The 14,867-nt window shown below is 32.5% G+C and overlaps 1 protein-coding gene across 1 annotated transcript in view; it reads left to right on the plus strand.

The window, feature by feature from the left end:
• Positions 1–1,745, plus strand: part of LOC119688805 — a 13,218-nt gene extending 11,473 nt beyond the window's left edge. The window contains exon 2 of the mRNA XM_038103470.1: positions 1,687–1,745. Within this exon, the coding sequence (XP_037959398.1) occupies positions 1,687–1,745 (59 nt within the window). The remainder of the gene's footprint in view (positions 1–1,686) is intronic.
• Positions 1,746–14,867: the final 13,122 nt, after the last annotated feature.

Genomic DNA, 14,867 nt, shown 5'->3' on the forward strand with positions numbered 1-14,867 from the left:
TAAGTATAAGTTGCTAGAGTAATAGAGTGTAATATAGAATGCAGTTGATAAATATATAAATGTTGAAAATTCTGCGGGCGTCTTATTGCGGAAATAAATGTGTTCATGATTGTTCAGTCTGCCGGCGCCTAAAATTAAGATTAAATATTTTGGTTTCTGAATGTAACTGCTACAAACTTCTTCTTCCTGTTTGAAGTTATCACGTATAATATTATTCCAATAACGACAATTATTATCAGTCCTAATGATATGTGCGCTGAGGCGTGATTAAAATGTAGATTTTTTAATTCAGTCTTACTTGTTTTTAGTTCAAGTATTTCATCTCTAATTTCCGTTAATTTTTTGGTGTTTTTTATTTCCCATGATTTCAGTGGCCTTATACATTTATTTTCTATGTTTTCTGTTAATTTTGTCATTGGTCTGTACATCTCTTTGTCATCTGTTGACCAACGATCATTTGAGGCTATTAGCGTTGTTCCTTTTATTCTCGCTTTACAGCATGTTTGCAGATTTAATATCCCTTGTTTGGGAAAGTGGACAATTTCGTTTTTATTTGATGGGCATTTAAAATGGGCTGAACTATTTTCGATTATTTTGAATAACCATCTGTTGTTGTCATTTAATGTTATCCATGTTGATGTGGAGGATACTTCGTCGTATTCGCATTTGTCCTCTTGTGTTGGTTTGATCGGCGCTATTTCACACGCTGAGTCATTAACGTCCTGCCACAGCCAATTACCTTTGCAAATGTATTTGTTTGTATATATTCTAATGCATTTGTTAAAGGTTGTTTGAGTCATTTGGTGATAACAGTCTATGTCGAAATTATATAATAATATCGTTTTTGATATCATTGATATTATCATTGCATCATCCTTCTTAATTGATAGAGGTATTACCTCATACACTGATGATGGGTGTATTGATAATAACGGAATTTTTACACTTATTATTAATTTGGTACCAACGAATATCCCATTGGCTTCTAGTAATTTGTATATGATTTGTAAATCAATTCCGCCTTTTTTCCTGGTAGTTGCACGCTTATTTTGTTGTGGTTTATGTCTATCAATAGATTGATTATTTCTCGTTGTGTACTTGAGGTTTCGTCGATCATTGATGAAAGTTGCTTTGTTACCATAAAGTAGTTTATTGATTCTCTATATACTAGGAATGTTTCACTTAATGTTTCATTTATGGCTTCAACTTTGTTTCTCATGTCAGTAAATTGTGCATTTATGTCGTTAGTAGTTCGTTTTAATATGTTTACTGTGGCATCTACTGCGGATGTTTATTCCCGTGTTAATTTTACTAAATTATGTTGATTATCTAGCACGTTTTGCATATTGTCTTCGAGATCTCTCCTGTCTTTATCATCCATTGTTCCGAATAAGATATAGAATAGTGATCCCATGAACTCTAGGGAAGCTCTTTTCCTTCTGACAGAGTTTATGTCCATGAATAGTTTGTTATTTTCTAATTCTTCTATTAATAATTATTCTTCTAGTAATAATTTTGGATAGATTGGCTTTGTTACTTCTAGTACTGCTTTTGCATGATTTATCATTTTAAAATAAGGTTCCATCTCGTAATATAGTACCAAGTTCCATGTTGGCGTCTGAGTGTTTACTTCTCCTATTTCGTCCAAGAAAATTGATATGTTATTGTTTAATGCTTGTATTGAAGATGTTGTTGTAGTTGATGATGCTTTTGCTAGTGGCAGTGTGCACAACATGGCTAAATAGATTGTTGCTAGATTTATACAGGTATTTTTTCTCGTGCATCTTGTATTAGTTTTGCGTTTTGTTTCATTTTAATCATCTTTTATAAGTTGACATAGTTTGTTAATTGGCTTTGAGGGTTTTGAGAGTGGCCACCCTCACTTTTCTATCAGCTCCTTTATATATTTTTTTGACTTTCCCTAGTGACCAATTTGTTGGTGATGAGTTTTCGTCTTTTATTATTTCTACATCGCCTTTGGCTATATTATTTTTTTCTATTTGCCATTTGTTTCTTTTTTGTAATGTTGTTAAATATTCATGTTTCCATCTGTTCCAGAAATCTTTTTTCATTTTTTATATGTGGTTCCAATGATCGAATTTGCGTGTTCTTTCGTCTGTAGTTGGTACTGGGTCGTCCAACATAGGACGTACCATTAAGAAGTGAGCTGGAGTTAGTGCTTCTATACTTTCTACATCATTATTCATGGTACAAAGTGGTCGAGAGTTCAGTACTGCTTCTATATGATGCAGAAGTGTCGTCATTTCCTCATAAATTAATTTTGATTCTCCAATTGTTCTTTTTAGATGATGTTTCATTGATTTGACACCAGCTTCCCATATATCTCCGAAATAACTAGCTGGAGGAATAAAGTGCCATTCAATTTTGTCTGCTGCTAATATTGATGCTACTTCATTAATTCAAATTCTTTGTCTAGTTTGGTTGCTGCTCCAATAAATGTTGTACCATTGTCGGAGTACATATGCGCACTTTTTCCACGTTGTGCGAAAAATCTTTTTAGTGCTGCTAAGAAGGCGTCAGATGTCAAGTCGTTGACTGCTTCTAAATGAATTGCTTTTGTGGTAATGCATATAAATATTGCTATGTATGCTTTACATGATTTTTGCCCATGACCTCTATAACATCTCATTTGCATCGGTCCAGCGTAGTCTATTCCTGTATGTTCGAACGGATGATTTTGTGTTACTCTATATTTTGGTAGGTTTCCCATTATTTCATTTGCGAAATTTTGTTTAAATCTAATGCATTTCATACAGTTACCGCATATTTTCTTGATTATTTTTTTAATACCTATTACCTAGTGGCGTCTTTTAACGTATGCTTCCATTACCGAGTTTTCGCCATGGAGTGTTTTATAGTGTGCTTGTTCTGTTATTAATTCCGTGTATTTGTCTCTAACCAGAATGATTGAATGCTTCTGGTTTTCAGTTAGTTCGCTGTTAGTTAGTCTTCCTCCGACTCTTAATATACCTTCTTCATCTATAAATGGTATTAATTGAATAATTTTACTTCCTCTGCTGATTTCTTTTCTTTATTTAATTAATTTCAGTTCTGCTGAAAAGTGTTTTTGTTGATGATATTTGATTAATATAGTTCTAGCCTCTTGTAATTCTTTCGTAATAACTATTCTTCTTGATTTTTGTTTCTTCTGAATCGGCTTATGAATCTTAGTATACATACTATGATTCGTTCCAACCTAGTTAGACTGGAGTTTGTTTTTATAAGTTGTTCTATTATTTCGTTTTTTCGCTTGTAACTGTTGTCAGTATTTTCACTTCTTCTATTCTTTCAGGTTTTAACCAATCTTTTTCTTCTTTTGTTAGCCATGAGGATCCGTTCCACCATAATGGATTATATTTCAATTTGGAAGGACATATTCCTCGGAAAGCTATATCTGTTGGGTTTTCTTGTAACTTCACATGTTGCCATTTTGTTTCTGATATCCATTTTTTTATAACTTCAACTCTTGTTCTTATAAATTTTTCTTTATTTTTAATATTTTTAATCCAGCATATAGTAATCATTGAGTCACTCCAACAGTACATCATGGCGTTACTATTCAATATTTGTGAAACTCGTCTCATTAGTTTTGCAAGTAAATACGAACCACATAGCTCTACTTTTGGAATTGTTTTTTGTTTTTTATCGGCGATACTTTACTTTTTTATATATATTTTTTAGCTGTGACTGTTACTGGTATCAGGCAGCCTAATGGATCGAAAATATGCGCTGTGTTTGAAAGTATCATTCTTTTCGTCCATTTATTTATATCTTGCATTTTTTATAGTAAAACGGAAGTTATCTTTTATTGGATTTTATTGGATTTAAGTCCTAAGGTTTTTATTGATTCATCTTTATGTATATTGAGTATTTTTATCTCGTTGTCATCTGGTAGTTCTTCCAGTATAGATTCATGATTTGACATCCATTTCCTGAGCTGGAATCGTCTAAGACTTAAGGTTTTATTAATTTTACTTATTTTATGCCTGCATTCCGATATTGAATTAGCTCCTGTCATTAAGTCATCCATGTAGAATTCTTTTTTATGCTATTTTTTATATCTTTATTTTTTTCTGACTCATCAGCAATTTGATGTAGTGTTCGTACTGCTAGAAAAGATGCAGCTGCGGTTCCATATGTAACTGTTGTTAATCTATATTCCATAATTTTTTCCCTTGGATTTTCTCTCCATAAAATTCTTTGGTAATCTTGGTCTTCTGGTGAAATTTTTATTTGCCTGAACATTTTTTCTACATCGGCTGAAGCGACGAATTTCCATAATTGCCATTTCATTAATATATCAAATATATCTTGCTGTAATCTTGGCTCCGTCATCATTATGTCGTTTAAGTTTTTTCCATTTGTCGATTTTGCTGATGCATCGAATACTACCCTTAGTTTTATAGTGCAACTTGATTCTCTTATCACTGCTTGATGCGGTAAGTAATATTTTCCTATTGTATTATCTTTTACTTTTTCCATATGTCCTTCAGTTCTTTTCTTCTTTTCTTTTTTTCTTCGCATTGTTCTTCATTTTCTTCTCTTGATTTAAGAATCTTGCCATTGCTTGATTTGTAGATTTACCTATTATGGCATATTTTTTTAATGGAAGTTTCACTATAAATTTTTTGTCGCCGTCTATTTAAGTGGTGTCATCATAAAATTGCATACATATTTCATCTTCTGCTGTTTTTTCATTGATTGTGTTATTTGCTTTTTCTAGTTCCCAAAACTTTTCTATGTTTTTTGTTGTAATTGTTGTCTTGCTTCTTTTTGCTGGTTTCTCTAATACTTTGCCTCTAAATATTGTTTCTTGGGCGATAATTCCATTAATTTTCGTGAATCCTTTCTTTACTATTTTCGGGATAATGTCGCTGCCGATTATTAAATCGATTTGTTTTGTTTTCATGAATTCAGGATCTGCCAAGTTGTAGTTTTTCCACTGATTCTTATCGTAGTCTATTGTTTTTTCTGGCAATGGTCTAATTAACTTGTTTATGACTATAAACTCTTCTTTCATATTTATATTATTAACTTTGGATTTTATTCCCATTGATGCTTGGGATCTTTGGTCTATAAGCGCCCGTAGTTCTTTATATTTTCCTCTAATTGTTTTTCCGTTAACCATTGCTGTTGGTAGTAATACTACTACACTTTCATCTTACATTTGTCTTGATCTTTATGGCTCAGGTAAATTTTACATGTGCCGTTAGCGTTGAGAAATGCTTTCTTATTGCTGATAGGCAATGAACTAAATTATAAGTACAATAGTTGTATATTTTGTGCCCCTGTTTTCTAATCGTCTGTCAATATTTGGCGTTGCTAAAAATTTTCTGCATTCGTTCGTTGGATAATTTATCTTTTTATCGCCTGTATCTTTATTTTTCATCGGATCTAGTGCTTGGAATTGGTGTTCTAAAAATTTTTGTACCTTATCTAAGCTTTGTATTTCAGTTGGGTTTTTGGCGCCTAACTCGTACATCCTAAAGCTTTCTTTGTCCAGCTTTCTTAATATTTCTCGTGCTATTAAAGATTCTGCATTATTAAGGTCGATACCCATCCCTTTTATTGTATTAATGGCTGTCTTATAATTTGCCTCAGATACATTCATATGCTGGATTAGTCTGCCAGCTTCATATTTTACTAATGCCTTCAATCTATACATTTTTTCGGAGTCTGGTATATCTCTTATGGTATATGTATAGCTTCATGAAACAAATTAGAAAATGTGTTCCAATCTTTTATATCTCCGTAGAACATCGGCATCTTGAATGGTTCTAGCTTTACCGGCTCCAATTTATTTTTTACCACCAGTTCCGCTTTTTTACTTTCATTTAATTAATAAAGTGTAGTATTTAGTTAGGTATTGATCTGTTTATATGTTGTTCTGCCAACTTTACTTATTTCCAGTGTGTCATTTTATATAATCGCTATATTTTTTTGCTGTTTTTTTAACTCTTCTATTCGCCAATCTGGTACTTGAAGTTCGTTGTTGTAATGAATTTCTTTGCATCTAAGTCTTCTTCCAAGTCTTCAATCAACTCATTAACCAGGTTTTTAGTTTACTGATCTTTTTAACCTCTTTTTTAGTGTCAACTACAGTTATGTCATTGTCTTCTGATATTTTATCCGCTTCACTTCCTTCTTCGTTGACTTTTCCCGTTGTATCTAATGTCGTTTCAGTGCTATTATTAATTCTAACATCTTCCTATAATAGTTTCTGATTGTATCGAACCAATATTCTTTAAAGTACTCATCTGTTTCTGTACCTTCTTTTAGTAGTTCCTCGTGATACTGGCCTGAATTTTTTTCCAATTCTTTTCCACCTTTTCTATTTTATCGGCTTTCTTACGTAGTCCTTTTTCTTTTATTTTTTTTTACTACAGCTATTATTTCTTCTCCTAACTTTTTCTGTCCCTTGGCTGCCGCTGTCTCTTAGCTGCCGCTGCCTCTTAGCTGCCGCTGTCTCTTAGCTGCCGCTGTCTCTTAGCTGCCGCTGTCTCTAGCTGCCGTCGTGTCGTAGCTGCCACTTTTTATTAGTAGAAGGTCACTGCTGCCGTTACTCCCGTCGAATTGACCAATTTTCTAACTATATGTATATTTTTGTTTTTTCTGCCGCTGCCTTGCAATGATGCACGGTTTCCTTTGCTGCAGCACTTCGGCCACTAAGCGCTGTTTACGGTATCGGGAGGATACCGAACAAACAAATTTTCTGTTTGTGTGTTTTTTTTTAAGTGAAATATTTCTTCTTCTTGGAAGAATATATTTCGCACCAGTACAAACTTCTGGTAATTTTTTTTTTATATCCTTAGGTCTCTTACCACTGGTGAGGGATCTTATAAAAGATCTAGTACTATACTTATAGATCTATACTTATAGATCTTAAAAGGTTAATAGTTTTCGAGATTTTTTAGAGAGTTTATCATAGTATTGAAGTGTCTATAACCAGCAGCAGATATTTCGCCACTTTTCATTCCAGTAAGATTCATTCTAATAATCTTTCCGCACTCTTCACTTGAAAGTTCCGTTCCACGCGGCATTTTTTATCTAAACTTAATTAAAATAATAAATATTTATTAATAAATAATAAGTATTGTTTTTACAAATTGTTCTCTACTCTTCAATACTTTAAAAAAACAACTTTATAATACCTACACTTCACAACTTTAGAAAAATTAACAACTATATCCACTAAGAACTAATAAGATAAATAATACAATTCATATATGTTCTTAATTATTACAAAAGTAGAAATATTTCAAAAAAAAAACAAATAGACCAAGCTTGTCTAAAATATCAACTTCACATATACTCCATCAAAAATGTATATGTAAAATATAATATTCCTAGTTATTATTACAAAATAAGAATATTTCAAGAAAAAATAAAATGGACTTAGCTTATCTAATATGTCGAATTCACCATTGTTCCATCAAAAATGTATAATTAAAAATAAAGAAACAAACACAATTCATATATGTGTATAAAACTCAATTAGTTATACAAAAAAAAATATATAATGTAATATATATATTTAAACTTTGGTTTTTATTTAAAACAATATATTTCTTATATACATATTTAAACTTTGGTTTTTATTTAAAACAATATATTTCTTATACACATAGTTAAAGCAATATATTTATACACATAGTTAAAACAATATCTTTATCCACGACGCTACCCATCGAACTTCCGTTATTCTACTTCACTCGATTGTGTCCTTTTCTGTCAAACATAGGTTAGGTGACCACATGTTGTTAAAACTTTTAAGGTGCCCAGTTGTACGTTTCGGATGTAGGTTAACAGTCCTTCCTGACGTCAAGCGTCCTCGCGCTCGGAATCAGTTTCTTCTTCGTACGGCAATTGACACCATGGCTTTAGGAGATCAGACGCATAGATTGATTTATAATGTCGTTGTTTTCGATCGGATCCTGGTAGGTCTTCGATGACATAACGGTCATTATCGAGAACTTCGGTGACTACAAACGGTCCTCTATATCGACATTCAAGTTTGCGAGACGTGCCTGTGGATGCTGGTTCTCGTTCTGCTAGAACTAAATCACCTTGCTCATATTTCGTTGGTTTCCTGTGTTTATCGTCGAAACGCTTTTTCGCTTTTACCCGTTTACTATCGGTGTTATTAGCAGCAAGTAATCGTCGGCGGTGAAGTTCTTCTTGGGTGATGGGAATAGTATCGTCTTCATCTTGGAGAATTTGGATCAGCTTGTTACCTAATATGTCGCGTGGCTTGAATCCAAACAGCAATTCGTTTGGAGATTTTCCCGTCGTTTGGCTAATCAGTGAGTTCAATGTACATTGAATGCTTCGTAGTTGCTCGTCCCAGGTTCGGTCATCTTGTGTTGATGGTTGCAGCATGGATAAAACGGTGCGATTAAATCGTTCGACTTGGCCATTGGCTCGTGGCGTACGGACTGCGTTGCGTATGTGTTTGATTTGTTGATCGTTACAGTATCTTTCGAGTTCTTTTGACGTAAAGGCGGTACCACGATCACTTATTATAGTTTCAGGGGTTCCAACGTAACTGGTAACTTCATTCAGAATGGCGATGACTTGTTTAGTGTTCGTACTTTTCACTGGTCTGACGATGACAAATTTTGTGAAACTGTCCACAATAATCAGGATATACTCGTTTAACTTTCGGCTTCGGGGAAAAGGTCCCAGGTGGTCAATGTGTATTGTTTTGAACGGAATAGGCTCCATTTTGTCGCAATGTAACTCACCTTCCTTTTTACCTCCTCGACGCTTAGTGAAGGCACAATCAATGCACGCTTTCACAAAAGATTTGACAAAGTTTCGCATTCGAGCGAACCACATAGACTGTAGTAAGTATTCAATCGTTCGGTCAACGCTTAGGTGTCCTGTTTTAACATGTGCATCATGTGTCACCTTCCATCGTAAAGCCTTTGGTATTACGAAGAGCTGTTGGTTTTTATACCGTTTGTACAGTCGTCCGTTAATTATTTTATACTCGTTAATAATGTCTGAATCCTTCTCCTCAATTTTCATTACGACTTGTTGAAGTTTGCTATCTTGTAATTGCATACTGTAGAGCCAATCTGCCTCAGTTATTTCCGCCTTCCAGACTCGCAAAGTCGCTTCCTCAAGATCGCAACCGTCTTCGTTAGGCGTACGACTTAGTGCGTCGACGTGCGCCATTCGTTGATCGCTTCGATGTTCGATGATGAGGTCATAGTCTTGGATTTTCTTCGCAACGAATTCTTTTTTCGGTTCCGGAACTCTATACGGGACTTGTGCGATTACCTCGTTGGTCGTTAACTCAATTTTCGTTTCGACTACACTAGTTTTTCCGATTCCATCCATACCTGTAGCGAAACATTCTCGGAATTCATTCATCACCTCTAACAGCTTTCCCTTAGAATCTGAATTTACAGTGTCCATACACACGTCATCCTCCGTTATTGGACTAAGTTTATTAATTTTACACGTCGTTTTTACTTTGTCTTCGAATTTGAACTGTCCGTTGTCATATACGGCGCGTATATTTTCGCTATTGAATATTTCGTCCCCGAGCAATAAATCGTAATTCAACACACGATCTTTGAAGACGTGCAACGTCAACGGTTTTTCAACTTCATCGATTTTCAAATCCGTGTCGATTTGTATCTCAGATCGTTCTATACCTCCACCGAATCCACTGATGGTAAATAGGTTTTTGCTGCGCGTACCACCAATATCGTTGGCAAATGTTTCTCGGACCATATTACATTCGCTTCCAGTATCAATAAATGCAATGGCTTGCTTGCCACCAATCGTTATTTTCTTAAGAAACTTATTGTCGATAATACTTGTTTTTCGCACGTAAGCTGATGGTTTTCCGCAATTTTGCTGTTCATTTTTGGGGTGCACCTTACTACAATCTATACAACGAGGACGTTTTGGGGGTCTTGCACAATTTACTGACAAGTGCCCTGACTCACCACAATTGTAACACATAACATTCTTTGCCTTACTGAACGATTGTATTCTTTGTTCGCTTTCACCCGCATTATGAAAAGGCTTTTCGTTTATCTTCATGCAATTTTGTAAAAAGTTCTCGCATGCTTCACGCATTTCTTTAACGGATACGAATTTTTGCGGAGCAATCGCCATTTGTAGTTCTCGATGTTTTAATCCTTCTCGGGCGTATTTCGTGATAGCCATCTCACTAAGATTATGACGTCGTCCTAGCGCAGAGACACGAAAAATGAACTCAGTTATTGTTTCGTTTTGCCTTCGAGCAACGCGCGACATATTGTAATGTATATCCGCTTCATCGTATTCGCAACCGAACTCGGTGACAAGCTCATTTGAGAACTCCTTCCAAGTAGCATGCATTCTTGGTGATGCGTCCACCCACATGCGCGCTACACCCTTCAAACGGCTATACACTGCAAGAAGCACACTTTTTTCGGGCCACGCATATACAGACATAACAGCTTCAACACGTTCGACAAATTGCGTAGCCGTAATAGAATCTTCATTCGTTGGGTCGAATTCGGGTAGGACTTCTGCGATTTCTCGTATAGAATGCGCGTTACGGTCCTTACTAGGCATTTCTGAAGTACTGTTTTGATTGTTTCTACCGTTATTCTGGTTAATGGCCACTTGTTGCACCATTTGCCGCAGTTCGCTAATTTGTTTTCTCAATTCTTCGTTTTCGCCCCGCAATTCCTCATTATCGTTCGTAAATTGTAAAACTACGCCGCTTGCCTTCACGTGTTCAGTTAATCTTGCAACTAATTCTGCCTTATTGCCTGTAGTTGATAACTCTTGCTGTTGTAAGAAGTCCTTCAACTGTTCCTTCGTCAGTGTCTCGATGGTCACCATCATTACGTATATATCTGCGTTCGTTTGTTTTTTAATTTTCTGCGCCAAATATTACTTACGTTTTAATTACTCCCCTTTTGGACATTGATTCAATCCCACTTCTGAACTTTAAACTTTGGTTTAATTTAATTTTTTGCAATACAAAACTTATAGACTTTCTTTTTACTAACATTACTTTACTTTATTTAACTAAAACAATATATTTATTCACGACGCTACCCATCGAACTTCCGTTATCATACTTCACTCGATTGTGTCATTCGCTGTCAAACATAGGTTAGGTGACCACCTGTTGTTAAAAATTTTAAGGTGCCCAGTTGTGCGTTTCGGATGTAGGTTAACACATATTTGACCTCAATATATTTATTAAGGTTTATATTTCGAAAATTTATTACCGATTTTGTGAATAGCTCTGAAATCAAAGAATGAATTGAATAGCTATAAGTGCATAGGATTTGTATTGGTTTTAAGTAAAGTAAATAAATAAAATTTCTATTTCTTTGAACACTGCAAATGTGATTTTAAAAGGAATATTAAATTTTATTTTAACTACAAGTAGTCAACATTTATTTAAAGCACAACTTCAAATCACAATATATTTTTTATTATTTTATTATTTATTGTGCTTTTATCAAAAAAATTTAACAACTTTGCTCGGAACATATCCATCAGAGAGCAAATTTCAAACACTACTCAGTTTGATGTCAATCGGTTGAGTCTGATTTCATCAAAAAAAGTGGAAATCAAACTTTAAAATCGAATAAAACTGTGGCAACTAAATCATGTCTGTTTTAAAAATTGAAATAAATATTAAAGTGTGTGGACCACGTCGTTTAGCGTTTTTCTTTGAAGCCTTTGAAGTTATTTTACTTATAGTCTAAATATTATTTTTGAAAAAACAAAAAAATGCAATAGGATATTATCTACAAAGAAATAAAAGATAAAAATATTAAAACTATGAAAATCTTATATATGAAATATTGATGGATATGGAACACTCAGCAGATTACTGGCTTCTTGATTTATATACTTATGAAGTCTAATGTACCTAGTGACTGGATTTATTTTAAAGTTGCGTTGCAGATCAGCGTTCCCGAAATGCTATAATGAACTTATAATGACTCTTAGATTTTCATTTTTAAAAAGTATTTTGGGCAGTGTCAGGTTAAAAATTTATTTAAATAAAATTCGATTATAATTTTTTAAATAAATAATACTTTATGTATTTAAACTTGCCTTTTGTTAATTCGTCGAGCAGAAAGATAAAACAAAAACTTTTATTAGAAACTTACAGACACACCTTCTGCTACAGTGTCCTGCCTTCGCAAGACATAGACTATCCTACTTAGGGTCGCACTTTTTCTATTCATTAAGAGAGCTAGATTCTATTTCCATAGCTCATGTCAATGGCTTTGTAGCCAATACCAAGTGGTTATAGGGACAGGTGTCAAATTCTTAGGGTATCACAATGGACCTCATGGTCTAAGTGAGTTTTCGGACGGCCCCAGTAACCTAACCTAACCTAACCTACAGACAGAGAAACAAATCAACATCAACATATCGATTTGCTTCGCTATATAAATCGATGCCGTAAAGACTATATAAGGCTTAAACGATTTTTAATTTTTTTTTCACTACATACTTAGATTTTGGGTAGTCGTATATATAATTTGCATATATTGTTGTGTATTATGTATTTACCACAAAAAAAAAAAAAATAATTGATTTGAAATTCCAGAAAATTTATATTTATAGACTATTGTTTACGTATGTAATTTGAAAAAGCTACAAAAGCTATATATAGTATTATATATGTCATTTTCATATCTACAAGATATTTCATTCAACACGTTGAACTTCATGTTAAACACTGCAAGGAAGAATACATTAGTGAACATCTATATTAAATAAATAATTTTTCTGCATACTCGATAAAAGTTCAATATTAAGACAATGTTATATTTTATTTCATTCATATATGTAAAAGGATTTTTTTTAGTACTCTTTGTACATATACTTGTGTTAACACGTATGTACAATATAAATATTTATATACATATGTACATAATATTTCTTATAAATTTTTATTTGAAAAATTTTTGAAAAGAAATGTGTATTCCATTCTTTATTATAGAAAAGAATATGTCAAAGATTTGCTTTGTGACAAAATTGAATACACATGGGTGTATTTTTGTATGTAAATAATTGTTTAAAACAATATTAGCTTATGAAAGTTCCCTGTACATTTAATGGCATAATGGATAAGCAAATATTTTTCAGTGGGACATAATTCTATCATATTGAAAATAATAAGAAATAAAAATAAGTTTTTAAATTCATTGAATATATTATCTGATAAAAATATAATAAGAAATTAATTTTGCATAATGTATTAAATATCATAGACATTAAAATATATTTACCTATATGATATATAATATCATAGAGACAGACATTAAAATTAAATATCATTTATTCAAGACGAAAATAAAGCACCCTTTAGAAGTTTAAAATAAACTGAAATTTTGTATTTGCAATTTTTTTATAATTATTTATCATTTTCAACAATTTTATGTAATATACATACTTATTGTAATACGTATATTATATATTTATATGTGAACAAAAGTGGTTTTTTATTGTTAAATCTGAGCTCTCTATACGCCATTCAATATAATATTTAGCATAAAAAATTAATTAATACGTTTATTATAAAGTAGCATATTATGTTTATGATGCTAATGATGCTTAATATAATTATTTAATTAAACACTGACAAATCACTGGTTTGAATTAATTATGATTAACAAAATTAATTTTTAATATATAATTAATACTCTTCAAATAACAATAATTTGTTTAGCTTTAAACCTTGCAATTGCAATGTCTTCAGCATTATTAGTTCTTTTGAAACTGCATAATCCAAATCTTAATTGTATGTGGTTTTATGCAAACCAATTTACTAAGTTCTAAAACCATCCCGATACTTTCACTTCCTCCAATATAGTACGACATTAACACGATAATGATAATCCCTCACAATTCCACAATTTTAAATTTCTTCTTATGTTGAAGTCAAATAAAAAAGTCACATAAAAATGCAATTTAATAGGTTGACACTGTGACAAGAGGTTAAGTGATTTATATTCACATTCACGTCTATGACAATTACTGATACATATAATTATTTTAAATATGTTTAATTTATGCAATATAGCGGTAAGAAAGGATTATTTCGCAAAATAATTTATTATTTCGTTGACATTATTAACGCTTTTTCATGTAATTAAAATAATTTTGATGTGTGTTTAAGTCTCTACATTTCGTTGTAAAATCATTTTGTCACTGTGATATTTGTGTTGCAATAAAAGAGGTTAAAGTGTAAATTTAGAGGACAGTTACATTGGGAAAGGTGAAAAATTAAGGATTTCTCTTAAAGGAAAAAAAATTGCTTTAAAAGATTTAAATAATATATCTACAATTTATATGACCACAAACTGTTCTATTTCATACCTTCGCGGAAAAAAGTACAGTTATTTAAGTAAAGTTATAAGCCGTCTAAATTAATGAACGATGAACGACTTTACAATGGTCTGAGACTGGCGCACGGTTATGTAAATTAATAGAGTAACATCTTTCCTAAACTATCGCACAGTTATATAAATTAATAGAAATATATATTTCATGGTTCTTGCCACGTCAGAATAAAGGCACAACATGTATATAAAGAAGGCAAAATCTCTTTGATGATTTTGTTGTAGTAATAGATATAAAATCCATATATTTTCTTGATGTGAATATAAAATCTGTATTCTGCGCTGTCGATTTTGTACTAAAATATGATTTTAAAGACATTTTCACATTCAATATATCACCAAAGACCTTGCAGAACTTGATAGTTATTAACTTTTAAATCTTTCATTTATTTAATTCTGCTTCCTTGTTCAACATAGTGTGGAATATTTGATATATTACTTCTAAGAACAATGTATTTT

This window comes from Teleopsis dalmanni, chromosome X, assembly GCF_002237135.1.
Source record: "Teleopsis dalmanni isolate 2A chromosome X, ASM223713v2, whole genome shotgun sequence".
Taxonomy (NCBI): Eukaryota; Metazoa; Arthropoda; class Insecta; order Diptera; family Diopsidae; genus Teleopsis; species Teleopsis dalmanni.